Source organism: Nelusetta ayraudi, unplaced genomic scaffold, assembly GCF_046127955.1.
Source record: "Nelusetta ayraudi isolate G7.1 ecotype Tasmania unplaced genomic scaffold, CSIRO-AGI_Nayr_v1 ptg000109l, whole genome shotgun sequence".
In the NCBI taxonomy this organism is placed as follows: domain Eukaryota; kingdom Metazoa; phylum Chordata; class Actinopteri; order Tetraodontiformes; family Monacanthidae; genus Nelusetta; species Nelusetta ayraudi.
Window position 1 is genome coordinate 1,012,144 of NW_027466159.1, and position 25,357 is coordinate 1,037,500.

The 25,357-nt window shown below is 46.6% G+C and overlaps 4 protein-coding genes across 4 annotated transcripts in view; 1 reads left to right on the top strand and 3 right to left on the bottom strand.

The window, feature by feature from the left end:
* Window positions 1-779: 779 nt before the first annotated feature.
* On the bottom strand, window positions 780-4,866 carry cnrip1a (cannabinoid receptor interacting protein 1a). Its single transcript, XM_076048851.1, has 3 exons — window positions 4,273-4,866; window positions 2,776-2,920; window positions 780-1,741 (listed from the first exon to the last, which is right to left on the bottom strand). Exons 1-3 carry the CDS (start codon window positions 4,449-4,451, stop codon window positions 1,577-1,579), a joined length of 489 nt encoding a protein of 162 aa, XP_075904966.1. The 5' UTR covers window positions 4,452-4,866; the 3' UTR covers window positions 780-1,576.
* A 468-nt stretch (window positions 4,867-5,334) lies between these two features.
* Window positions 5,335-7,414, bottom strand: fbxo48 (F-box protein 48). The gene is made up of 3 exons (XM_076048852.1): window positions 7,255-7,414; window positions 6,071-6,386; window positions 5,335-5,637 (listed from the first exon to the last, which is right to left on the bottom strand). Exons 2-3 carry the CDS (start codon window positions 6,359-6,361, stop codon window positions 5,476-5,478), a joined length of 453 nt encoding a protein of 150 aa, XP_075904967.1. The 5' UTR covers window positions 6,362-6,386; window positions 7,255-7,414; the 3' UTR covers window positions 5,335-5,475.
* Window positions 7,415-7,691: 277 nt separating this feature from the next.
* On the top strand, window positions 7,692-16,205 carry aplf (aprataxin and PNKP like factor). Its single transcript, XM_076048850.1, has 11 exons — window positions 7,692-7,980; window positions 8,136-8,234; window positions 8,784-8,855; window positions 10,644-10,828; window positions 11,264-11,568; window positions 11,899-12,098; window positions 12,712-13,025; window positions 13,280-13,405; window positions 14,123-14,169; window positions 14,985-15,920; window positions 15,957-16,205. Exons 2-10 carry the CDS (start codon window positions 8,142-8,144, stop codon window positions 15,200-15,202), a joined length of 1,560 nt encoding a protein of 519 aa, XP_075904965.1. The 5' UTR covers window positions 7,692-7,980; window positions 8,136-8,141; the 3' UTR covers window positions 15,203-15,920; window positions 15,957-16,205.
* A 1,554-nt stretch (window positions 16,206-17,759) lies between these two features.
* prokr1a (prokineticin receptor 1a) overlaps window positions 17,760-25,357 on the bottom strand; it is an 8,351-nt gene continuing 753 nt past the window's right edge. Inside the window, exons 2-4 of the mRNA XM_076048938.1 lie at window positions 22,329-22,790; window positions 18,051-18,805; window positions 17,760-17,931 (exon numbers count right to left, since the gene is read on the bottom strand). Of these exons, the coding sequence (XP_075905053.1) occupies window positions 18,100-18,805; window positions 22,329-22,762 (1,140 nt within the window). The 5' untranslated portion in view covers window positions 22,763-22,790 and the 3' untranslated portion in view covers window positions 17,760-17,931; window positions 18,051-18,099. The remainder of the gene's footprint in view (window positions 17,932-18,050; window positions 18,806-22,328; window positions 22,791-25,357) is intronic.

Sequence of the window (25,357 nt, forward strand, 5' to 3'; positions counted from 1 at the left end):
CTGGTTTTGGCCCTCGGTGTTGGCCTCTAGCGTTGCTCCCTGGTATTGGCTCCTGGTGTTAACCCCCCCCCCCCCCGTCCCCTCCGCGTCCCCTTGTTGTTGCCCCTCCCCCCCCCTCCCCCCCCCCGCCTTTACACGTCTGTGACAGCTGCCGACTCTGACTGAACGCTGAGTGAGTGATTCATCGTCTCAAGCACACACAATCTTTGAGGTCGCACGTCCGTCGCTGTTGATGTGTTTTTCTGTTTGCAGAAGAGAATCAGTCAACACTAATAACATCCACCTTGGTGGAATCCATGTTCACATTCTCATGCGAAATCATCACAAACGTCGTGATGTGAAAAGTTATGGGTTTATACCAATATATCTGTGATTTTTTTTTTTTTTTTTTTTTTTTTTTTACGTTACCACTGTGAATTGAGCAGACGCTTCAGTCGGTTCAGCATCCAGATTTATTCACAGAGACACCTTCCTGGTACTTCCCGGTACAACAACGTGCGGACAAGATAATGACGGCTTTCGACACTCAGTGTTCTTCACGTTCCCAATAAATAAATAAATAAATCAGCAACGCCTTACAATTTGGCAATTGAATGCAGTCGATACAAAAGGTAGAAAACAAACACGCGAACAATAAATAAGAAGATAATGTGACATTAATGCAAAAACAACAACACCAAAAGACACTTTTGTCTGAACTGGTCTCTGTATTGTTTTTGTTAATCGTAATTAATCATAAATTGCTTGCCCGAAGCTTAAATGTGACTTTTTATTGACTCTATAACAGGGACGAACACTTTTGTCTTTTGACCTTACCAAAAAGAAAGTTAAGAAAAAAGAACAAACCGGGTCAGCTTAGAAAGGAGAGGTGTGAAGAAATGTGGTGCTACGTTACCACCGAGGCCACCAGGGGGAGCTCTAGGGTATAGGGACCAACGGGATTATTTGTAAGATATTTTTTCACCAGTTGTGTTTCTTTTTTTTTTCTTTTTTTGATACGTGGCCTGAATCTTTGCAAAACACACAAACATACAGAAAAAAAAAATCAGCTTGGTAACAAAGCCGTGCACTCACAACACACACGTTGCAACACGTTCAACCAACAAGATGAGACTAAAACTGGTGTCTGTCTACTACCCTGGTCCTCTGAGCTCCACCCCCTACCGATACATTTAACAAACGTTTTTTTTATTATTATTATTATTGCACACAGGATATAAACAGTTGGTAGTTCACGTGTCGCTGCAACTCGTCTTGAGCATCGTGACGTAAAATTGAATGACCAAAAAATTGTGTTTTTGATCCAAACAAAAAGCGGAATCCCACTTTGCAGGGAGCTTAGAATGCACCTCGGATGATCTTGTTCTTGCCCGTTAGTTCAAACAGAAACATTGTGACAGTAAAACTTGCCTGTGTGTGTGTGAGGCTGCCACGTGCACCTTTTAAATCAAATGAAAATTCAAAACCAATGCCCTCGGAGACCAGTGTAGCAGACAGCTACTTTCTCAAATGACACAGAAACCGAATCAGAGTCAGCCGTCCTGCTGCTGCTGCTGCTGCTCGGAAGTGAGCCGGCTCAGTTGAACGACTCCTTGTTGATCCACATGAGGGTCCGCGTCTCGTTGGGCTTGCACTCGTAGTCGATGCTGCCGAACTTGTTGCCGAACTGGCAGTGCTCCCGCTTGTAGTAGTTGTAGTACTTTGCCTGCCACACTGTCTCAAACGTCCCCGCTTTGTTGAACTGGAAGAGACGACGACGGAGGAAGGGCAAAAAGAAATGAGAGAAAATTACACACACAAACTTTGTAGCAACGCAGCGGCGCCCCTTTTCCTTTTGTTCTGGCCATGACGGCGTCTTTGTGAGTTACTGGAAGTCCCCAACTAGACGTGTGATGGTGTTACTGGACAGAATTTTGTTTTTTTAAATAAACAAAACATGATTTTGCACCACAAGAGTTTCTCAGTTTGGCCCTTATCTGTGGTTATGAGTAACATATAATGCATCATTAGGTTGTTTAAGTATTGCACAACCTTTCCATCTCTACTTTCATGACTAATTTGGGAGTCAGGTTTGACCCCCATCTTCGCGTGGACAATCATATCAACCATATCTGCAAGACTTCCTTCTTCCACCTCCGTAATATTGCCAAACTCCGGCCGTCTCTCTCTCCCGTGCTGCCACTGAGAAGCTCGTCCATGCCTTTGTCTCCTCCAGGTTGGACTACTGTAACGCACTCCTCATCAGGATCCCTGGCAAGAGCCCTCAAAGGCTCCAATATGTTCAAAACAGCGCTGCCCGGGTCCTGATGAGTGTGCGTAAACATGGGCACAGGACCCCCATCCTTCACGCCCTGCACCGGCTCCCCATTCACCTCTGCAGTGAGTTTAAAATCCTCCTTCACACCCACTGTCTGCACGGTGCGGCCCCCACTTACCTCATATTAGGTTTTTTTTTATTGTACTGTGCACTTTGAGATGTTCTCCCAAATGGAAAGTTTGTATAAATGCGTTATAAATAAAATCTATTATTATTATTTATCAAAGCGCTGACAAGTTTCCCCTCCGTCAGGCTAACATAAGCGCAAGCTTACGCAACCCGCTGCTATCACTGTTAGTGTCCACAAATGGCCACAAAAAGCCCCAATTTTTATGCAAAACAAGAAGGGTTCTCTTGTTCGGTGATCGTCGGTCTTGTTCGCTGTAAAGCGTCAAGCTAACTAATGTTAGCTTCATTGAGAAACAGCTAAAACAAGCTAAGATGAGCTGCTGTCTCACCTCGATGCTGACCTGCACCGGCTGCCGGTCTCCACTCTTGGTGTGCGGGACGCCCTCGGTGTCATACTTGGCGTGGTAGACCACCGACTCTTGGTCCCGGGACTGCTCCTCCAGGGGGAAGACGATGCCGCCGATGTTCATGTTCCTGGAGAACGAGGAACCGTTTGTGTCGTCATAAAGGGGGACAGAACTATCTCGAGTTAGCACATCGTGTAGCGCTAGCGGCTAAAAGGCCTCCAAGAGACGTAATTTAAGATTTCACTCATTCATTCATCTTCTATACCCGCTTATTCCTATTGAGGGTCACGGGGGTCTGCTGGAGCCTATCCCAGCTGTCTTAAGGCGAAGGCAGGGTGACACCCTGGACAAGTCGCCAGTTCATCGCAGGGCCACATAGACCAGACAACCATTCACACTCACATGCACACCTACGGAAAATTTAGAATGTTCAATTGACGTCACATGCATGTTTTTGGAGTGTGGGAGGAAGCCGGAGAACCCGGAGAGAACCCACGCAGACACAGGGAGAACATGCAAACTCCACACAGAAAGGTCCCAGGTCCAGGCCCCGGAATCGAACCCACAACCTTCTTGCCGTGAGTGGCAGCGCTAACCACTGCGCCACCGTGTCGCCAATTTAAGATTTGTTATGGATAAATTACATGTTTTAATTATGGTTTCTTTATCATGGCTGCAATTTTCTCAGGCAATCAAAGCACTCCCACTCACTAATTTACAACTTGTGTAACACTTTAAAGAATGGCACTTTGACCGATCCTTTGTGCAGCGTATTATCTTTTTTATTCCTGTAGGAACAGCAATAAACACATGAATGTCAGCCATCAGCATATATTTGATTTGATGATATATATTTGTGCCCCCCTTGCAGCATTGCAGTATACCATTCTAATGTTCAGCTCTCAGCTTCTCTTTGACACTGTGGTCGATTGGTCAGAATATTTTTGCTGCTACCACCACCACCACCACCACACACACACACACACACACACACACACACACACACACACACACACACACATTACCTAATGACCTGTACCTGAGTTGTGGACACGCCCCCACCCAACCCCCCCCCCCCCCCCCCCCCCCCACCCGACCCCCACCCACCCGAACCGAAGGGGCCCTGTTGGTGCCCGGTCATCGAATTCCTGTAGCCGTCAAATAGCAGCGAGTCACATGATTTATTCAGTCGGACACCTGAGCCGCAGCAGGAACAGGAAAAGCAGGTCGCTGCTTCATTAGCTTCATTAGTACTATTATTTTTTTAATCTGTCAACATTTGGCAATAAAAGCGAAGCGCTACCGATGACTCCCCGCCTCCCTCTCCCCCTCCCCCATCTCTCTCTTTATATCGTTTTTACTAATCCACGAAGCGAAAGTAGAACATCTATCCAACACTGTCGGAGCTGGTGAAGAAAACTATCGACCGGATCTCAAACCTTCAAATTGTATATATTTTTATCGTTATATTTCTCTTACGTGGCCTCCACAGTTCCGGGCTTCATCGCCACCTCGATCTTGTACTTGGAGCCTGTCAGCAGCTTGATGGTGCGGTTCTGGCCGAAGCGGGTCCCGTCCACCTTGAAGAAGACGGGCCCCTCGTTGGGCTGGATGCGGAGCGAGATGGAGATGTTGATGATGGCCGGGACGCCGTCCATGTTCTCCCGGCTGTCGGTTTCTCTCTCCCGGCTGGGGGGGTCGGGTGGTGCTGGTGAGGGGCGCCCGAGCAGGAGCAGGGGGAGGATGCAGAGGACGCCGCGGTGCTGAGGAGGGACCGCCGTCAAGATGTGATGCGCAGCACTTCCGCTGTCTGCCTTTCAAAATAAAAGCATGCTTTCCGCAGGTGGCAAATGTACTCTCAGTATTCTGTACTTAAGTAAAAGTACGGATGCCTGTGTAAAAATAAATAAATAGAGTCGTTGATGGGAATCTGGATCATTTTGAGCTGCTTTGCTACTCTCGATGCTATAGTTTTGTTTTGTTTTTCCAAACTGCAGCACAACCACTGTAACCTCATCTGTAATCAGTAATAGTTTTGACCAGTGAGTCATATGGTGCTGCTGGATGTTTACACTTTTAATGATAACCAATGTTATTTTCGATATATTTATTTTTTGTCTGTACTGAAAACATACTGAACAGTGACCCAAAAGCAGAGTTACTCTGAAATAATCTCCCTCCAAAATATCATCCATGGTTATATTGAGCTACACAACAGCTGAGTTCAAAAAGCTCCACTTCAAGGTACAAAAACATGCATTAGCGAAGTATTTGTACTTCATTACTTATCACCTCTGTAAAACATGGTGCATTTTATGAAGCTTACAAAAGAGCCGCTTTATAGTGGTAGTGTCTCACGATGTTGAAGACGGAGCTCTGCAGCAAGTCGCGTAAGAAAAAAGTTTTCAATTAAAAGGGACAAAAAAACACATTAAAGCAGCTGTTTATTTTAACACTTTCATATTTACACAATTTAACTGTCATGATTCATTTTCAGAACTTTTCTATTCTGGTCCTGTTTTTTCTTTTTAAGAAAATTAAAAAAAACAATCATAATAATGTGCAATTGCATTTGTATATAAGTATATACATAAAAAAGAAAAGTTATAAAAGATAAATTAGAGTTTTGGTTAAAAAAGTTTTTTTTTTTTTTTTTTAGCTGTGCCATAAAAAGAGTGTCAGTCATCGGTCCAACTCGGCCTGTAGGATTTCTCCCCAGGTCTCGGCGTCCAGCGGCACCATCCTCCTGCCGCTCAACTCCTCTGCCGACCTCACGTGGCTGTAGCGCCCCCTCAGCCAGTCCCTCTTCAGCCGGCTGCGGGTGTAGTTTCTCACCAGGGTCACCTGCAAACACAGGAGAGTGTTATTGTGAGCTGGTTTGACTGAAGAAAAAAAAATGTAATTATATTATACAATATCACGACTAGAGCTGGCCTGCCAGTATTACACAGCCCATGTACCGCTAACACTACAAATCCCAGAATGCTGGTATTTGGGCACGTCAATCAGGACAGGAATATAATGACTGAGTTAGTTTATTATTTTATTTTTAAATGTAGCCTGTAGAGAAAAGGTTACTCTTGAAATTGAAATCAGAAGGCAGCAAATAAAAAAAGAGGCATTTTTAAACTATTTGTATTTATTTTGATTTGAGTTTGACACCCCTGAATATGGAGGTTATAACAATAACAACAATCTGACCGTCGAGCCCGTTAGCAATGACTCCCCCTCCACCTTCGAGTCCAAGATGAAATATAATTGACTGTACTGAACTGACCTTCCAGGACAAGCCATCTCCCCGGTCCCGGTCCACCTCCCTGGGACACACGGCTCGGACTTGCAGGCACTGGCTCCTCCACAGCAGCTGGCTCTCTTCAATGATGTGGTGCCACAGCTTGCAGGTGCACGAGGCACTGCAGAGGCTCGCCGTGTCCAGCTCGCCAAAGATCCTCTCGCTCATCTCTGCCGGCAGTGTCCCAACGAAGTCGCTCGGCGAGCCGTCGGGGCCGCCGCAGGGCCGTCGCCTGCAGAGGAGGAAGACGGGCGAGGCGGAAACGTGGTGCTGCATTGTAGCGCTGGTGGTGTGAAACAGCCTGAGGAGAAAGAGGAGTAAACACAGAGATTTAGTCAACAGTCAATGGTTTTCTCTCTTCCGGACGGCGGTGAAAGCATAGGAATCTTCAGATCTCCAGAAACTGGAGGATCCTGTGAGACCCCAAACTGAGCTGCACATTCTGAAGGCAAAATACTTTGCGAACATGGGTCAGAGAACATCAAAGCGCATCTGTTACTATCAAACACAAGGAAGGAGAGAGCAAAAAAACAGGAACAGTTGTTTTTTAAACCTTTAAAAATGTTGTGTTTTTTTTTACTTGGCAGGAAGTGAATCTGTTCACTCCTGTACAAGCCTATTTCAGGTATTTAAAAAATATTATCATACTGATAAGCTGCTGCGGGATGTCTGGCGTATAATAATAATAATAATAATAATAATAATAATGAGAGCAGGCCTTCGCTGAGGCTCAGTCCCGAATAATAATAATAATAATAATAATAATAATAATAATAATAATAATAATATACGATCCTTTTTTCGACCCTTCAAAAAAATTTAAAAGTCAATTTTCGTTGCAACGTTCACTTCCTTCCTGAGTTTTGCGGCGAAATGGATGATTTTTATTCCTGCCGTAAAACGCTTTTTTCATCTTAAAAACAAGCGCTGTCCCCGTGCAGCACCGAGTCACGTTTTCGGGCACGGGACCCTCCTCCGCCCCAGCCAGCACCACACGGCTAGCTAGTTAGCTAGCTAGCACAGACAGGGAGGAAAACGCTCTGTCTCGCTGTGTTTTCCCGGACAAAACACACACTTTACACGACGACCAGTGAACGTGAGCATCATCTCGAGTTATGCAAAAAGAAAAAGGGGCAGAGATTTGTGGGATAAAACCACGGGCGTCTTACCGGAACTGGGCTCAGTTTGCGTCCCTCTTGACAGCTGACTTTTAAATGTCTCGACGGCTGTTTACACACAGAGCCAGGCCACCCTGTTTCTTTTTTTCTTTTTCTTTTTTTTTTTTTCATTTTGGACACTGCGCGCATGCGCATTCATACGTCACTTGCTGTATTTTGTACCGTAACAATCAACGCACGTTGAATTTTAAATTAAATCATATTTCTCTCATCAGTTTTTAAAACGCTTCCACATTTTTTTCCAAGAGTGCCTTCTGATTCTGTGGAGGTTTTGTGGTCGAATTAATTATTTAAATGTCTGCCAGTCATTATTTTAAAGGTACACGAACCAAGTGTCAATGATAAGTTCTCGAGGATATTTTATTTTCGATTACCCCCCCCCCCCACAAATGTTTAGCAAAATAACCGGAAACTCTTCGATTCTAATTATTCTAATCGGGGACTGTGCAAAGTCTGAGGTAAAGACTGCGCATGCTCTTCCACATCCCGGAAGTTTTGAATGGCGGAGGGGGCGCTGCCTTGGAACAATCCGTGGCGTCTCCCTGCTGTCGATGTGAGTTTTCTGACCCAATTGAGGAGGATTTCACACCCAGTTTGTCTTCGCCACAGTTTCCAGAACTGTGTGTCCATGTTTTTGTTTTTGTTTTTTTTCTTTAGCTTTGGTAGGTTCGTCTCAGTTCAGAGTGAACCGTCCTGACTTCGAACACAGAGTTCAACGTGAGTGATTTTAACACACAGTAACATAGTGTTAACAGAGTGATATTGAATATTATTATTATTATTATTATTATTATTATTATTATTATTATTATTATTATTATTATTATTATTATTATTATTATTATTATCAACATTTTAATTTCCTGCCTCAGTTCGAGATGTCCAACTTCCACCTGGTCCCTGTGGCCGGCGGGGAGCCGGTCCACCTGCCGCTGGGAGAGACCGTACTGGGCCGGGGACCGTTACTGGGGGTGAGTCCTAAAAAAGTGGTTATTTGCGTCATGTGTGGTTTAAACAAACGAAACAAAACCAAATAAAAGAAAACTTGAAACTGCATGTTCATTCAATGTTTTTGTATGGAGAAATTGTTTAAGTATGTCATTATTAAGATAAATATATAACTCAATATGGTTTTATTATTTACAACAACAACAACAACAACAACAACGAAAAAGCACGTTGTCAGAGAATGGAACTTTTTTTTAGTTTTATATTCCGGCCCGTCTGTGGCTGAATTCCCCCTTTCGTCTTGTCAACCACTAGGGGTCAGGCTGGTGCCGTCAAATAAACTGGAGGCCCTCGATGAGAAGACATCCAAATTACACTTTAGTTATAAACCTGTTGAATGGAGATATATTGTATTTTATTAGCTCTTTTAACTCACTTTAGTTGACCTGTGTTTGTTTTTATTGAAAATGTTTTCATCCAAAGAATCCTATAAACAAAATAAGCTTTAAGTAAGTTTGTTTTTTAAAGACACCAGCATATTGCTCTGACACTGTTGTTTTCCCCCTCCTCAGGTTACTGATAAGAGAGTGTCCAGAAATCACGGCCTGCTCGAAAACCTGAACGGACGGCTGCGTCTCAAGCCGGTATGATGCAAACTCTCACCCTCTCGCTCTCTCTCTCCTCTCTCTCTCTCTCTCTCTCAGACACACACACACACAGAATCTGACGTGTCTGGAGAAACTGTGTTTTGCTACCGGTGGCGACACCTTAACACGTTCGATAGCCAGATCTTTATTGTCCCTGACACCAGTCGCTCAGAGTCTAGAAGCCACCGGGTCCGTTACGGTTAATAATGATGTAAATCACAGTTAATTACAGCAGTACCGTCAATCTTTTTTACCAGCCTGCAACAGCATCAGGCTGTCGTGTCAGAAGAGCAACGAGGGGCGGCTGCAGTTGTCGTGTGAGTGCGTCAACAGGCTCGTCCATCTGGCAGGTTGAGGATAGAGCCCTGTGGGGGCCACATGTGGGGAAAAAAACAACAACTGTAGGTCTGAATATATACATTTATTAGCGACCGAGCAACGACCCTCTTGTTTTTCTGTTTCTTTCTTATTAAAATCTGGAAATAGACACATACTCTCAAACTACAGACCTCCCTAGTGTCACAATTTTGAAATGATGATAATGTAATGATTTCATTACAGAGCACAATATATTGTGTGAATTTCAATATGGTTTCAGAGCTAAAAGAACAACATCACTTGCACTAATAGATTTTGTAGAAAACATAATGTCTGCAGTATAAAATAAAACAATATGCTGTAGGAGTATTTCTAGACACAGTTAATATCATGATCTATTATTATTAAAACTATAGAAATATGGAATCAGAGGGGTTGCAGTTTCCTGTATATCCAGCTACTTAAACAATAGAGAGCGGTGTGTAAAAATCAATCACCATAAATCTCAGTTGATGAAGGTAGAGTGTGGAGTGCCTCAGGGTTTGGTGCTTGGACCTTTGTTGTTCATCCTATATATTAATAATATATATGAGGTTTCAAATACACTAAAAAAATAATTTATTTGCTGATAACACTAACTTACTTTGCTTTGGCAACTTTTGGATGCAGTGGCAGATGGATTAATGAAACTGAAGAGTTGCTTTGATTCCAATAAACTCACGCTAAATTTAAACAAAATACATAGTATTTGGAAATCGGTTAAAAAAAAAACTTGCCAAAGACACTTTTGATAAATTACGTAGAAATTGAAAGAGTGAATGAAACAACATCTCTTGTAGTTATAATAGATAGTAAAGTATCTTGGAAGTCACATATAATACATTAAAGTCATCACTATATACTTTATACTGTTTCTTTATACTCCCATTACTTACTGTGTACTTTCACTTCCTGTGTGAAAGTAAATGGACTGCACAGTCTGCACTTATATAGTGGTACCAGCAAATAAAATAATTTTTAGTGTATTTGAAACCTCACATATATTATTAACATATAGGATGGACAACAAAGGTCCCAGCACCAAACCCTGAGGCACTCCACTGTCTGTCTGTCTGTCTGTCTTTTTGGACCCAATAAAAATGAAAATATAAATTGTAATTTCCATTTTGACATTTATTAAAATGATTAGTTGATTGAAACTAAACATTGACACCCCTGCATCATGAACCCAAAGGTGTTGACATTAAGACCATATAAACGCAAAGAACCGCAAGGAAGATGGAAATCGTACAGTCTTTCTGTCCTATTAACACAGCAGGTTTATTGAAAGAAAGAAAACGCTCCGCAGAGGCCGGTCATTCGGGATCCTGGGGGTCCACAGATACTGAGGACCTCAGTTCTAACTTCACGTTGACCCTGGATGACCCCCGGATGACCCCCAATGTCCTCCTCTCTCTCTTGCTGCAGACCCACGTCAACCCCTGCTTCGTCCAGTCGTCCCCAGGTGACGCCCCTCGGCCCCTGCAGCGGGACTCCTGGCACCTCCTCCAGCACGGAGACCTTTTCTCCCTGCTGCCGGGAGACCTCGTCTTCAGGGTAGCAGCGGAGGGCGGAGATGAAAATGGCGATGGAGACGGCAGCGTTACTCCCAGGTGTGGAGGAGGAGGGAGGAGGTATAACGAAGGGGAGGAGCAGCATAAGGAGGAGGAGGAAACTGTCCTCAGCCGTTTGATGAAGCTCGTGGACGCATATGGGTGGGGCTGTGTGGTCGACCATTTGACTCGTTAGGGCAGGACGTTGATTCCTGTTGCCTTTGTGTCTCCCTGCGATTTTTTTATTCACGAGTCGGCGTCGCGTCGGATCTCCGCCTTTGAAGTTTTCGGATCAAACACCAGGAGAACTGAGGCAGCAACATCATCGCTGCTGATATGAATTTGAATTAATTATTCATTTTTAATGTCTGGTTTCAAATGTCCTGGTCCCATCTGCTAACACAGAGAGGGAGGGGGAGGAGTCAAGGGTTCCTACTGCAGCCAGCCACCAGGGGGCACAGCTGGGGCTCAGCTAACTTTGTCTTCTTCTTGTAGAAACAGACAGATGTTGGAAGAGGAAGAACCAGACCTGAGATCTGCTCCTGCTCCTGCTCCTGCTCCTGCTCCTGCGTCGCCTCCTGCTAGCGGAGATTGCCAACAGACTCCGCCCCAGCTGGAGGAGGTTGTCAGCGGTGTTGATGAGGTCCGGACTGTCCTGCGTCCCGCTGCTCCTCCTGGTGCACCTCCTACTGTTCCTTCTGCTGCACCTCTGCGAACTCCTCCTGCCCCAAGAAGAAAAAGAGTCCTTCCAGCGTGGATGTTGGCAGCTGCTGCAGGCTCCGCCCCCTCCGTCCCTAAAGGTGCTCACGCCATTCTCCTGGTGTTCTACTGGGGTTCTCCTGGTGTTCTACTGGTGTTCTCCCTGGGGTTCTCATGGGGTTCTACTTGGGTTCTACTGGTATTCTCCCAGGGTTCTACTCGGTTTCTACTTGGGTTCTATTGGGGTTTTACTGGTCTTCTACTGATGTTGACCTGGTGTTGTACTTGGTTCTCCTGATGTTCTCCCAGGGTTCTATTAGGGTTCTCCTGGGGTTCTCCTGGGGTTCTACCGGGGTTCTACCGGTGTTCTACTGGGCTTTCACTCAGAAACCCTCCTGGTCACACAAAACTTCTCTCTCTTTTCCTTACAGTTCTGTCTAGTGTGCAGAGAAGCAAAAAACCGCCGGCGACCAGCAAACGGACAACAGCCAAGAGGGCGGTGCCTGAGAGGGAGGAGTCGGGAGGCGTGGCAAAGGAGGGAGAGGAGGAGGAGAAAGAAGTGCTAATGCCGAAGAAGAGGAGACAGAGGACGCAAGATGAAGATGAAGAGGAATCAGCTCGGCCAAAAAGAGTTGAGTGCAACCAAGATGCCCTTTTTTAAGCTGAAAATGTTAAAAATCTATAAATGTTCATTGAGAAAATACTGTTTTTTTTGTTGTTGAAATTATTTATGAGTTACAAAAGTGTTTCTGAGTGTTACAGAGATGCTTCGCTCCCTGGCACCCGTTACCAACCTGCAAATCACACAATGCAACTGATGTCCACCAGGGGGGGCTCTCGTCTAACCCGTATAGTGTCTGTAGTTTTTTGTCGTCCGTAATTGCTCCTCTTGCAAATCTTTTGACAATACTTCCTGTTTGCATCAGTGGCAGACTGAGAGAAATCTCCGTCTTCATGCGGGGAATTTCTTAGTAACGCTTCAAATATTTTTGTAAGCAATGAAATCTGGATGCGGTCGTTTGTCCTCTCCATCACAGAGCTGCACCTGGCTAGCAGTGCTAACCACAAAAAAAATGACTGTAATATTGTTAGCTAGCTCTAAATAGTGATTTCCTCGAGAAATGGAAAGCCCCATGTCAAAGAGTCGCCCCCTAGTGGTAATAGCAGGTAGAGCAACAGGAACAACAACAAAGAGCGGCTGCTTCTTTGCGGCACCTTTTGACTGTTTCTGTCTGTTTCCGCAGGTTGTTTCTGCAGAGCCGCTGCCGCCCACAGAGCTGAGCGGCGAGTCCGAGGACTTCGCCATGGAGGTGGACGAAGAAGAACGAGAAACAGAGTCGCACTCGTCACCACGCGTGACTGGTGCGGCAAGTCGGAGGCAGGAAGCGAGCCGAGCTGAAACAGCCCGAGACATCAAGCCAAGGAGCGCAACCGGAGCCGCAGAGTCTGCCCGCTCCACCACCTCTTCTGGCTCCGCCCCCTCCTCCTCCTCCTCCTCCGCTCCGTCCAAACCAGGGAGCCACAGGACGCCGTGTCCGTATGGGAAGGGCTGCTACAGGTAGGGGCTCTGTGATTGGCCGGGAGGCTCTCTCGCTTTGATGTGGCTCCTTCACTAGAAGGAAGAGAAAAGATGAAGAGCACTTGAACTAGAGCCAAACACTGAAGCCAGGAGCTCTGAGACGCTCTGCAGAGATTCCTGTATGACCAAATATGGTCACTAACTGAACTGTCCCAGCGTGGGCGTAGGGGGTTGACTCAGGTGAAGGCGCTCTTGTCACTTCCTGTTTGTTTTTTTTTCTCTTCGCTGTGCAGGAAGAACCCGCTCCACTTCCAGGAGTGCAGCCACCCCGGAGACACTGACTACGAGGAGGAGGAGCCGGAGGCGGAAGGGGAGGAGTCAGAGCGGCCCGAGTGCCCCTACGGCACCGACTGCTACAGGTGAGAGAGTGCACACCGCCCCAGGGGCATGATGGGGGAAAAAAAAAACCTGAGAGTTTCAGAAACCTCCCAGCGTCTCTCCTGCTCACCTCCTCCACCTCCCCCTCCTCATCTTTAATTTCCTTCACCTCCTCAACCCCCTCTTCTCTTTTTTCTCCTCCTGCCCTTCTTCTCCTCCTCCACCTTATGTTCATTGTTATTCTCCTCCTCCTACATCTTATCTTCGGCCTTCAAGAGCTCTGCCTCCATCAATCCAATCCTGCTGCTCATTGGCCCTTGGCCGTCCACTTCCTGTAGTCCGCGGGTCATTTGGTACCGGGCCGGACAGAAAGAATAATTAACTTCCGTTAAACGAATCCCGTTTCATTCATTATCTGAGTCTGAACAAATTTATTTTGAAAAATGACCGGATTCTCTCCATTACGTCCATCTAACGCTCAACTCTTGACACATGTCAAGGCGCTTGTCTCGGTCACCTGATACGTTACCGCGAGATTAAACCCACAAGCTAGCAAGCTAGCGAGCAACAAGAGTGTCGATCGCCATCTCCTCTCCACTCCTCCCTTTTCTTCTTTTTCTTCTCATCAATTTTCTGCTCTCAAGAGGCGTGAAAATAAGCTGCGCTGCCACCTGCAGGACATTCTCCCCCTCACGGTCGAATCCTTTTGGTTTCTTCTGTCTTTGACCTTTGACCTCTGTGGTTTTCTCTCCCGATAGGAAGAACCCGCTCCACAGGAAGGAGTACAAACACACTCAGAAACCAGGTGAGCCGCTGACCTGCAGCAGGTTGATGTTCCTGCACTGGTCGTCGTCTTTGGTTCTTGGTGTGTTAGTCAGTGCGGCGGTAGCACAAAGAGTCACATAAAAGAACTGGGAAAAAAAAGGCTGTTTTTTTTTTTGTTTTTTTTTTCATTATGGCAGTGAAAATATATGAACCCACTCAGTCACACACACACGCACAAGCCGTCACTAACAGCCCCATTGATTTCGTTGTAAGCAGCACGTTGAATCTCATCTCAGGGTCAGTCTGGTCATCAACGCGCACACACACACATAAACCCACACACACACATTTATTTGCATTTTGATGGCTGTGGTGACATTTAGTCGACACATCATTTATGTGTTTTGCGCCGACTTGACCTGTGTGCGTGTGTACCACACACACACTGACAACATTCCCAGTTTGTGTCAAGACGGTTCAGCTTTTTCAACTGTTTCATAGTTTATTTTTAGCCTGTCTGTCTGTCTGTCTGTCTGTCTGTCTGTCTGTCTAATAATCAGAGGCCCTGAGATGTCTTTTGGAAGTGGACGTGGATGGATGGATGGATGGATGGATGGATGGATATTGTTATTGTTTAAATTTTATTTGACACTTTCGTGACTGTAAAGATGATAAATTGTCCAGGAGCTGATGAACTACTCTCAGATGCCCCCCCCCTCCCCACCCCCTTGATTTTTGCAACTGTTTCCATTCCATTCAGTTATATTTTGTCATGATTTCCTCTATTACCAAAAAATGTTAAAACAGTTTGTGACAGCCTCACAAAGTCCTTTTCACACCCGATCTACCCTGCAGCCTACAACACCCGGAACCTCCCCAAGAAGAACCAGGACCAGGACTCGGACTTGGACTCGGACCAGTCCGGATACGACGACAGCTTCATTGACGACGGTGACAGCGAGGACGAGGGCAACGATTCGGACTACGTCCCGCTGGACTCGGACGACAGCGGCAAGGAGGACGTGAAGAGGCTGCAGAAGGAGGCGAAGGTCTTCCTGAGGAAGGGCAAGTAGTCTGCTGCCGCCTGCTGGTGCCACCAGGCACAGGCCGCTGAGTCGTCTGGACAGACTTTGAGCTCTGGTCCAGGTCCGGTGATCTTCTGGTCGTGGTTCTGGTTCCAGGTTCTGGTCAGGAACTGGTTTCTTGTTCCAGAGGTTGTAGAAGATGCAGATGGATCAGGAGCCACGGCACCAAGTTCTGGCTTCTTTGATCAGGATTGTTGGCTGCCTCGCCACCAAACCACACACACACACACACACGCACACACACACACACACACACACACACACACACACACACATCATGATGTTTCTGTTTGTCCTCAAAGTCCACCGTTGAACTGGAACATCACCGTGTGCTAGCCGACTTTGTTTCTGCAACACAACTGTTGTCATCGCCGCCAACCAGTTTTTTTTTTTTTCCTCACAAAATGGAAAAGATGTTTTCAATCCCCGACTCTAATCTGACAGCGAATCAGGCATCTGACCTTTAGTTTGTCATGTCGGCAACTGAAAAAAGTTCCTGTGCAAACAATTTATTTTTCTTGTTTGTATTTTGTTTCTTCGGGTCGAGGGGGCATGATTTTCACATCTGTCTTTTTTGTCCTCTGTTGTGTGAAGCTGTGGGTGATGAGCAGCTTCTCTCCCGCAGTTTCATCTGCTCAGATGTTTCGCAGGATTGTTTTGGGTTTTTTTGCACTACCAAAAAGGAGGGAAGGAGGAGGAGGAGGAGGCGGTGGAGGAGTTGAAGGAGGAGGCAGAGGCGAAGGATGGTCGTTGGCCTCCCGTCAGCGTCTCTGTGATATGTCAATTTGCAGCTTCACCACGTATTTTACTTCAGATTATCGTCTTAAAATTTCAGTCAAATCTTTTTCTTTTTTTTTTAAAGGAAAAACTTTACGTCTGTATTTCAATTTTCCCCGTTTGCTTAAGCCTGTGTCTATGAACCAGTTTGAGTCGTTTTTTACTGTTTGTCTGACTCTTTTATCATTGAATTACACCTCTGACGGAAACAAAAGATCCTCCAGTTGTCATTTCACAGCGACAAACACACAACAACGCACTAAGGTACCTCCTGCTTTCCCAGCTGGTAAGTCAATTATTAAGGTTCCTCTACGTTAGACACACTTGGAAAAACACGTTACACTCATGTTAGCTGCTCGACAGGAATTTCTGGCTAATGCGACAGAGGGGCTAGCAGCTAACGCTTCCACAAGAGACAAGTGGAAGGAGGCGGGGTGAAGGTTTGGAGACGGCAGGGGGCGGAGCCTATCCCAGGTGTGGCGATGGTGGTGCGGACGCTTCAAAATTCTGCCTCCTAGCTCTCCGGCCCGACTCCCTTGGTTCCCCTGTCGTTGGCTGAGTGTTCTGCCCGCTTCACTACCCGACCGCGGCGCTAACACAGCCCTGCCGCTAACCAGTTTCTGGACCGAGGGAGTTGGGTCACAGAGCTCCGATGCCGCCGTTAGTGGGCTCGGCTTCCTGACGTCGCGTCAGCCGATGACGGCGATGGGAGGCGGTTTTGCTGTGCAAACATGCGGGACGCCGCTCGATGCCGCTCAATCACGTTTGTGTGGTCCCAGGAGCCGCATGTCCAGTTGTCGCTATGTATGCAGACTCACACTCACAGCCCCCCCTGGTGATTGGACTTTGGATTGGGAGCAAATGACAGCTAGGCACTGATTTTGGACGTTTATTTGTTATTGAAAAAAAAAACAAAAAAAACAGAAATGAACCATATATATATATATTACATATTACCTTTGATCTTTACAGAATCCAGAACTTTGTGTCTGCTGAGACGGATTCAACACCTTCATCGACAACATTACATTATTTTCACCCCAGTGCTTTGTCTCAGTCAAAATCGTGACTCAGGTTGATTTCACCTTCAGGCTTCAGTCCAAATACAGCAGCCATCTGAATCCTGCAAGTCCAGGTCCTGGTTTTGAGGAACTGATTGGATTCTTCTAGCATCAGAAACCTGACACCAGACACTTGACACAAGCTGGCGTGTTCTGTTATTGTTGTGTGTGTGTGTGTGTGTGTGTGTGTGTGTGTGTGTGTGTGTGTGTGTGTGTGTGTGTGTGTGTGTGTGTGTGTGTGTGTGTGTGTGTGTGTGTGTGTGTGTGTGCGTGTGTGTACAACAAAAACAACACGTGGACAGCTTGCCAAACAGGGTTGTTGTTTGTTTCCAAGGCTTCCTCCTTCCTGTTAGACCTCAAGCTGTCAGACAGAGGAGAAATTCTCTCAAGTTATTCCCAACGTTCCAGCCAGGCCACAAAAAAAAAGAGAGGGGGGGGAATCTGAAAAATGTAAAAACTGTAAAGAAAAGTTAAGGAGATGTGTGTTGGTCAGATGGAGTCATTTCACCTGTGGTCACTGCAGACCACTGCACTTGTGTTCCTGCTCATCATCTCATCATTAACATTTCAGCATTAGCCTTAGCCGCGGGTGGTGTCCACTCACTTTGAGCTTTTACTTTTTGAGTTTGTGGTGGTGGAGGGCGAGGGAGGCAACACGCTGAGGCCGCCAAGACAACGCTGCTTGTGTGTTCACAATGTCACATTTTAAAAACATTGAAACATGGGGCTTAAAATCTCAGCGTGGACTGAGTTGACAGCGGCAGCGATGTCACCCCTGGATGGCGACGATCGCCTCCCTGGTCTGGTGCGCCCTGAAGTTCTCCCGCATCCTGTAAGGCTCCAGTGTTTCCCTGGGATTAGAACATCTTGGGTGTTGGTCTGCAGAAGAAAGGAACAGAACCGCAAACGTGGTCCCTCTTTTCCTGTCCCTGTCGCTTTTTTTGTTTGTTTACTTGACGTACTGGTAGCGATACCAGTACCAATACCAGTGCCAGTACCTTCACTTCCTGCCACTCTTTGACGGTGGACCTTTAACACCCTGGAGAATCAGATGTATGGCCTCCTGGCTCCGTCAACGTCCTCCGTGACTCGCAGCGAGGAGGTCTTGGCCTCACCCTCGTCCATCGACTTGGCCGGCACAAAGGTCACCAGCCTCAGCGGGAACCTGCTGGTCTTCTTTAGGCGCTTGTGGTTGTTGCGCACGCTCATGAAGCAGAGGGTGTTGATGACGCCGTTGCTCATGGCAATGCACTCAATAATGTAGAAGGCCACCAAGGAGTTCCTGTCCCTGGATATGAGGGTGGGGTAGAAGTCTCTCAGCAGCGCAAAGCCGTAGTAGGGGGCCCAGCACAGGACGTAGGCGACCAGCACCAGGATCAGGACCACCACCGTCCTCCGCCGCTTGTGGAGCCTCTTCCGGATCTGCTCCGTCTGGAAACCCGGCATGTCCTTGAACCACAGCTCCCGGGAGATCTGGAGGTAGCAGGTGGTCATGACGGCCACTGGGGCGATGAACTCCACGGCGAAGACCAGGAGGAAGTAGGTGCGGTAGAGGACCTGCTGGTCCACCGGCCAGATCTGGGCGCAGAAGGTCTTCAGGGCACCGCCCTCGGCATGCGGGTAGGTCATCTCGGAGGCCATGTAGGCCGATGGGACGGAGATGACGACGGGAACGATCCACACCGTCAGGATGACGCAGTAGGCCGTCTGGTGCTTCATGCGAGGCTTCAGAGGGTGCAGGATGGCCATGTACCTGTGGAGGTAAGTCACATCACGGTGAGGTAGGAAAGATGTGGGAGGCCTCCTAGAGGCTGCATGTGGTGCAGCTCAATGGCCTTTCCCCCTCCATCCAGAATATGTACCCTGCAGGTTTTCCCCAACTGTTGTAAATGTCATTAGTGACTTGGTACCATTGAAGGGTCCTGAATGGTGCTGAACAACCTTCTGAGCACTTTTTAATATAATAGAATATGATATAATAATATCATATATTTAAGTAAATAATCTCTCCAAACCACCTGATACCTGATATAAGGTGTGGCCTCGCACAGGAGGTATCTATTGTGTTGGTTGTTCGATGGAGGCAAAACATATTTCAACCAATAGAAAAGACTTTTCAAGAGACATTGACCATCTTTTTTTTTGTCTTATTATCACTTAATTACATTAATACTTTAATAATGCTGCTCAAAGATGTAGATCATCAGTTTTTGTTTTTTGTTTTTAATGATGTCCTACGTTTTGCCCTCACAGTTGCAAACCAGTGGGGGAGGCGGGGGAAGAACAGCAAGCTGGTTGCACTGCTCTCTGCGTGTCCTTGAACTGGAGGTGAGGGTAGAAACAGAAACCCGCTCGAGGATGTTTTGTCCGTGACCACCTTTACGCTAACAAGTGGAACCACTTTGAGATTCCTACATGTACGAGGGAGGTAATCCATCTTTCCACTCCCCCAACCGTCCCTGTTCCTCTCTGTTCACGCTATTTATATACAATAGGCTGCCATGATAAATGGAACAGAGGGACCTACCGGTCCCAAGTGCAGCAAATGATGGATTTGATGGAGACCCAGAAACTGCTTTTAGTGTCGTTGAGTGTCAAAGGTGCATCTGACTTGGAGCCACTTGGAGCTGATACACAACATTTCCTGACTGTGAGCAACGCGCTGCGTGTTGATGTTAGCAAGAGACCTGGTTGGACAGTCTGTTAACATAGTGTCTCGTGTTAGCATTAACGTTCTGATTTTGTTTAATCTTTAAAATGACTTACGCAACTGTGTCTTCGAGGTAGCGTTGAGAAGCAGCAAACGCGCAGCTTACAGGTAGACCGGGATGCTACCTATTGTGGCAAGGCGTAGAGGGCCCGGGCGGGCTTCGAACCCCAGACTCCCGGGTAATAGCCATGTGCGCTTAACCATTCGGCCAAAGGGATATCCCTTTGGCCAAGTAGCCAGGGCACATGATCAATTGGAGGCATAGTGACAGGACCGCCACTGTCACACTAGCTTGGCGTCTTTCTCAGTCGCTGTTGGATATGGTGAGTAAAACAGCCCCTGAAATCCACCCACCCACTCAATGCTTGAGAAGATATCCACAGGAGCGGATTGTGGTAGCACTACGAGCTGTCTCTGTCAGTCATTGTCATGGTTCATACTCGCTGTGTTGGTCGGCAACAACAAAAAGACACATTAAAGTGTTTAAAAACTCCTGTTTTTTTTTTCCATACAACAGGAGCTCCTTAGAAAAACCGGCAGCAGAGAAACGCCAAGCGCCTTTTCATCCCGCTCGAGGCGGCGGCGGCAGCGGAGGTTATCACGAACACGCCACCAGACACATGTGTTTCCAACAAAATGACGGCCGAGAGGCTCGGCCAGGCTGTAGCTCAGTAAGTGGGGAGGCTGGAGGGGCGGAGGAGGAGCGGTGGGCGGACGGGAAAGAAAAGAAAAGCCAGCTTGGCTTATGATGAAAGAAGCAGGAGCGGTGGCGGAGAGCGCCTTAATGGAGGTGGCCACAACATGAAAGGGGGATGGAGGCATGAGGGAGGGAGGGGTGAGTCGTACAATTTATTTCTTAAGCACAGAAAAGTAAAGATGGGTGAGGAAAGGGAGGAGGGGGGTACTGAGAGAGTAAGGGAAAGAAACGTCCATGAAATCAGAGAAAATCAGCCACAGGCCACTAAAAGGGCTAGTTTGTGATATATGTATATATATATATATATATATATATATATTTATTTATTTATTTATTTATTTATTTATTTTTCAATTCAAACTTTTACTTTTCTATTTGTAGCAATTGTAACTATATTTGCTTGTTTTGGGGTAAGAACTTGTCGTGTTTTTATTCATGTTATCAACCTGCAATTGGATTATTTTTTTGATTTAATAGACCAAATGGAGAAAAAGTTATTCATTATTTTATTGACCTTTATTTATACAGGTTAAAAACCTCATTGAGATGCTGGGTCTCAATACCACAAAAAAGCATTTAAAAAAATCGTAAATTTACGCCAACCCAAGGGAACTTGTGGGTGTGACAGATGGGAGTGACATTCAAGAGCAGTGACGCTGCCGCTCATACTTGAGGCCGCAGTAATTAAACTGGGCTTCTTCATTTTGTTTTTTGTTTTTTATTTAAAGGTCACTCGAAGGCCAGCGCTTTCGTTGGCGGCGCGACGAGGGGCGGTAAAAGACGTGCGGGGTGAGTGGGGGCGGGGCCACACCTCCTACTTGCTGCGGCGCCGAGAGGCAAAAGGTCACAGCAGGACTCAATCATATGCGATCGATCGGCTTCCAATAATGGCACGTGATTTATGGAGGTGGGGTGGGCAACTTCCTGTCGAAGCACATCTCAAAAAAAAAAAAAAAAAAGAGTCCCATTAACCTTGAGAGGAGGCCGCAGGTCCAGCGAGCAGGGGGGTGGGTGGGGATAAATCAGAGGCCTGGTCGATCGTTACCATTGGTGGCAGCTATCGTGGGCGGAATAGTTTTTTCTGTCTGAGGGCTTTCGCACAAACAAACTGAGTGATGGTCAATAATTCTGGCAGACTGCCCCCTGCTGGGACATCAGAGGAAACTCATTCTGCTACAGAAACCCTACCATGACCAGCGCATTTAGCACCCTGTTGGCAGCCGTCTGCTAAAACTGAGGCTTTTTGTTCAGAAGTGGTGCACTGGAGGGATCAGCTGGTTTCCTAGTTGATGGAGAGGAAAAGTTGATTGATTGATCGATTAATTAATTGAAGGGGGTGATAGAGGGCGCAGCCAAAACGTGGCCCGGGGGGGGTCACTAACCTGAGATCAGATTGCATGATTTTATCTCCCGAAATCTGTCACCTCATGTCTATAAAAATTTGCATTTCACCACCATTCTGACCCATTTCTAGGCATGTATGACCTATGCAGTTGCATCCTGCGCCCCCTGGTGGTGGTGGTGGTGGGGATACCAAATTCACCGTACACATTTTTTTAATTCTATTATATCTGTAATTGAGGTCAGTATAAAGGTTTTTCGAACCAGTCAGGCAATCAAATGACAACGTACCCGTTAGAAGAAGTAACTCTACTTTTTGTTTGCATCGGTCAAGCCCATAGAGGGCGCCAGGACGGCTATAAACACTACTGCCGACCCCTCAAGTATCTCAAAACATTTCCTTTTCCAAAACCTAGTTTTTGTTACAAAAGGGACGTCGCAAAACCAACCTACAGACAAGTCGGCCCTCTACGGAAAAACCCCACCCCCCATCGCCCTTCCACCCCACCTGGGTGTGACTGCACCCACCTGTCCACTGAGATGGCCAGCAGCGCGTTGGTGGACACGTAGAGGGAGACGGTGCGTAGGTAGTTGGTTGCGGCGCAGAGCAGCAAGCCGTGGTCCCACGACAGCCGCTTGACCACGTAGTAGTCCAGCAGGAAGGGGCAGCACACGGCTGCCACCAACACGTCTGACACGGCCAGGTTGGCAATCAGCATGTTGGTCAGGGTGCGCAGCTGCTTGTAGCGGGCCAGGCTGGCGATGAAGAGGCAGTTGCCCACGCCGCACACCAGCATGATGACCACCAGCACCAGGGCGATGACGACAGTGGCCACCAGGAAGGCCCGGCCCTGCGTGGTGTCCGGGATCTCGTCCTCCGGGACGCCGTAGTCCAGGCCACCACCGCCACCCAGGAGGTAGTCCAGCGCCGCCAGGCTGCCGTTGGTCTGCTGCTCGGCCATCTCGGGTCAGGCCAGGGTTGGGAGGAGTCTGAGCAAGAGGAGGTGGAGTCAGAAGGAACTCGAGGCAAGACATTGGTTCTTGTACTAGAGTGACGTCGTGAACATTGAGTTTGGAAAGGCAGCAAGTGGCAAATATCCATCCATCCATCCATCCATCCATCCCTCCATCCATCCATCCCTCCATCCCTCCATCCATCCATCCATCCATCCAACCAACCATATGTTATCCCTTGTTAGGGAAAATTGTGAAATTAAATTAGTTCTAAATGCAGTTGCATTTGTAAGAGTATACGAAACTACATTCCTGGGAGTAATTGTGGATCATATATTTAGCTGGAAGCCACATATAGAAACAGAAAGTATCTAGCTCAATTGGTATTATGTATAAAATTAGGGACCTGTTAAACAAGAAATGTCTTCGAATATTGCATTTCTCACATATAATGCCATGTATGCCATATTGTGTTGAGGTAGTGTTAATTGAAAACATTAGAAATACTATTTTGAGTGAACAATAAAAATGTTCTGATCAGTATTGCAAGTTTTATGTAAATAGAGAGAAAAAATATGTTATATATGTAAGAGGGTTGAGAGTCTTAATTATGTAAGGTGAAAACCAATGTTAAATATAGGATAGGCAAAAAAGATTTTTTTCATTTACAGAGTTGTTTTACTTTTCTTGTGAGTGTATATAATATGCAAATTTAGTATATTGATGGGTGGACCCTATTTAAGTATCTGAAGGCTCATATAGACCCACTGTAAAAATCTGGATACAGAGACTTTTTGTGAGTTCCTTGAGGCCCTCAGGAAGCACAGAGGTGTGAAAGATAATAACGAGTGGTTGAAAATCTTTTTTTTTCAACTGTGGAAAAAAATTTTTTTTTTTTCTGCAACCACCCACTAGGGGGTATCTGAATGTTTTAGATGTGTTTTAAGGTAGCTCTATTTAAGGCCCTATTTTAAGGAGAGAAAACAAACTACCACATACATTGCGACGAACAGCAAATCATATCTTCTTTTGTTCTTTAGTTAAAAAAAAAAAATTAATAACTGAATGATCTCAACGTCAGTCCACAACCACATCTCACTTTTTAAACCAAAAACAAGACTCTTGAAAAAAATGACATTTAAAAAATGCAATAGCACCATTTGCATGCACTAGCAACCAAAGAGGCATTTTTCCATTTTTTAACCAACTTTTCATAAAAAGAGACTTTTGTCCTTTTGGAGTCCATTTGCAGGGACTCACGTCCAAACCTCTCAAACGAAAAGAAGACAAAATAAAAAGACTTTTTGTGTGACGCCTTCTTAAAATATATATATACATATATATATGCACCGGGTGGCTCTCAGGAGGAGCTCATCCGAGGGCCCCTTGCACACACCAGCAAGGGGCCCCAGATTTAGTGCTGGGCAAACAGACGGTTCTTTGGCCACTTGGTGCTGGAGCAGAGACGCCGGCCGGCACTTTGTTCACGCTGCGTTTTGCTGACGCGGTTGCCTGGTGACGGCGTGCGTGGCACCGACCCGCGATAAGTGTCCGCTGCCCGGGGAATGTGGCAGCTCGGCTGTGCGTGACGTGTGGACGAGCCGGACGTGTCCCAGTGCTTTGGTTGCTCACATGTGACCTCCTTCTGTTTGCTTGCTCTTTTTTTCCCTCTTCGCTCTTTAATTAGAGGTCAGCAGGTTGGCGGGCCACGACCCCCACAGTTGACAGGGTGCGGAGGGGGAACATCAGCTCCTGACCGGCCGGGACCGGATACGGTGATTTCAGAGACGATTAGAAGAAGAACACAGGAAGAACTGAGAGCTGAGGTCTGCTGATGACACCTGGTGGATCCTGGAGGTGGATCCTCAATACACCAGACCCCCTCTTCCACCTCCCAACCCACTCCCCCACTCCCCCGCTCACCCACCTGCGCTCACTGCCACTCATCCAGTCCCTCCATCTTGTTCCTAATTCAAAACCACATGAGGTCGTACCCAGTGTGCGAAATACCCGTTAATATTTGGGGGTGGGGTCCTCATCCTTCTGATTGTTACTCAATACCAATCTAAGTGTCTTTTACATGCAGAGGGCCTCTAACAACATCAGTGACATCACCTTTTATCCATTCTTCTGAGAGCAGTAACGTTTTTGCCTCCCTTTTTTTGAAAATAAAATAAAATATGAGGGGTCCGACCCCCGCGCCCCTCTGTATTTCACACACTGGTCATCACCTGCCTGATTTCTCTGCGCCCTGGTTCCTCAAGGCCTGTCATCACAACTGTCACTCCGCTCTCCCTGCAGCTGATTCCGACCTCCCTCCTCCAGTCACCCTCAGACCACTTCAGTCTGGCAGTCGTGACTCCAACATGACATCCTTTGTAAATCCTGCTTCACCAGCTCAGGTGCGCCTGGTATTTTCTCCTCCAAGAGATACGGCCCACCTTATTGAACGGCTCCTTCATCAAGCAGGGTCGTTTGTTTTCTTTTCTCCACCCCCACACCCCCCGACCCCCACACATTACACGTGTTGATTTACTCGTCTTAGTCACCGAAAATCTGTCTAAAATTGATTGTCTGCCAGTCGAGCGGCACATTAATGGAAT

Coding starts and splice junctions, on each gene's coding strand:
- cnrip1a (XM_076048851.1), bottom strand. CDS start 4,451: ATGGACGGCGTCCCGGCCATCATCAACATCTCCATCTCGCTCCGCATC. Junction 2,921..4,272: donor CCCGGAACTGTGGAGGCCAC/GTAAGAGAAATA, acceptor CTCGTTCTCCAG/GAACATGAACATCGGCGGCA. Junction 1,742..2,775: donor CGGTGCAGGTCAGCATCGAG/GTGAGACAGCAG, acceptor CGTCTCTTCCAG/TTCAACAAAGCGGGGACGTT.
- fbxo48 (XM_076048852.1), bottom strand. CDS start 6,361: ATGCAGCACCACGTTTCCGCCTCGCCCGTCTTCCTCCTCTGCAGGCGA. Junction 5,638..6,070: donor GAGATGGCTTGTCCTGGAAG/GTCAGTTCAGTA, acceptor CTGTGTTTGCAG/GTGACCCTGGTGAGAAACTA.
- aplf (XM_076048850.1), top strand. CDS start 8,142: ATGTCCAACTTCCACCTGGTCCCTGTGGCCGGCGGGGAGCCGGTCCAC. Junction 8,856..10,643: donor GACGGCTGCGTCTCAAGCCG/GTATGATGCAAA, acceptor CTCTTGCTGCAG/ACCCACGTCAACCCCTGCTT. Junction 14,170..14,984: donor CAAACACACTCAGAAACCAG/GTGAGCCGCTGA, acceptor TCTACCCTGCAG/CCTACAACACCCGGAACCTC.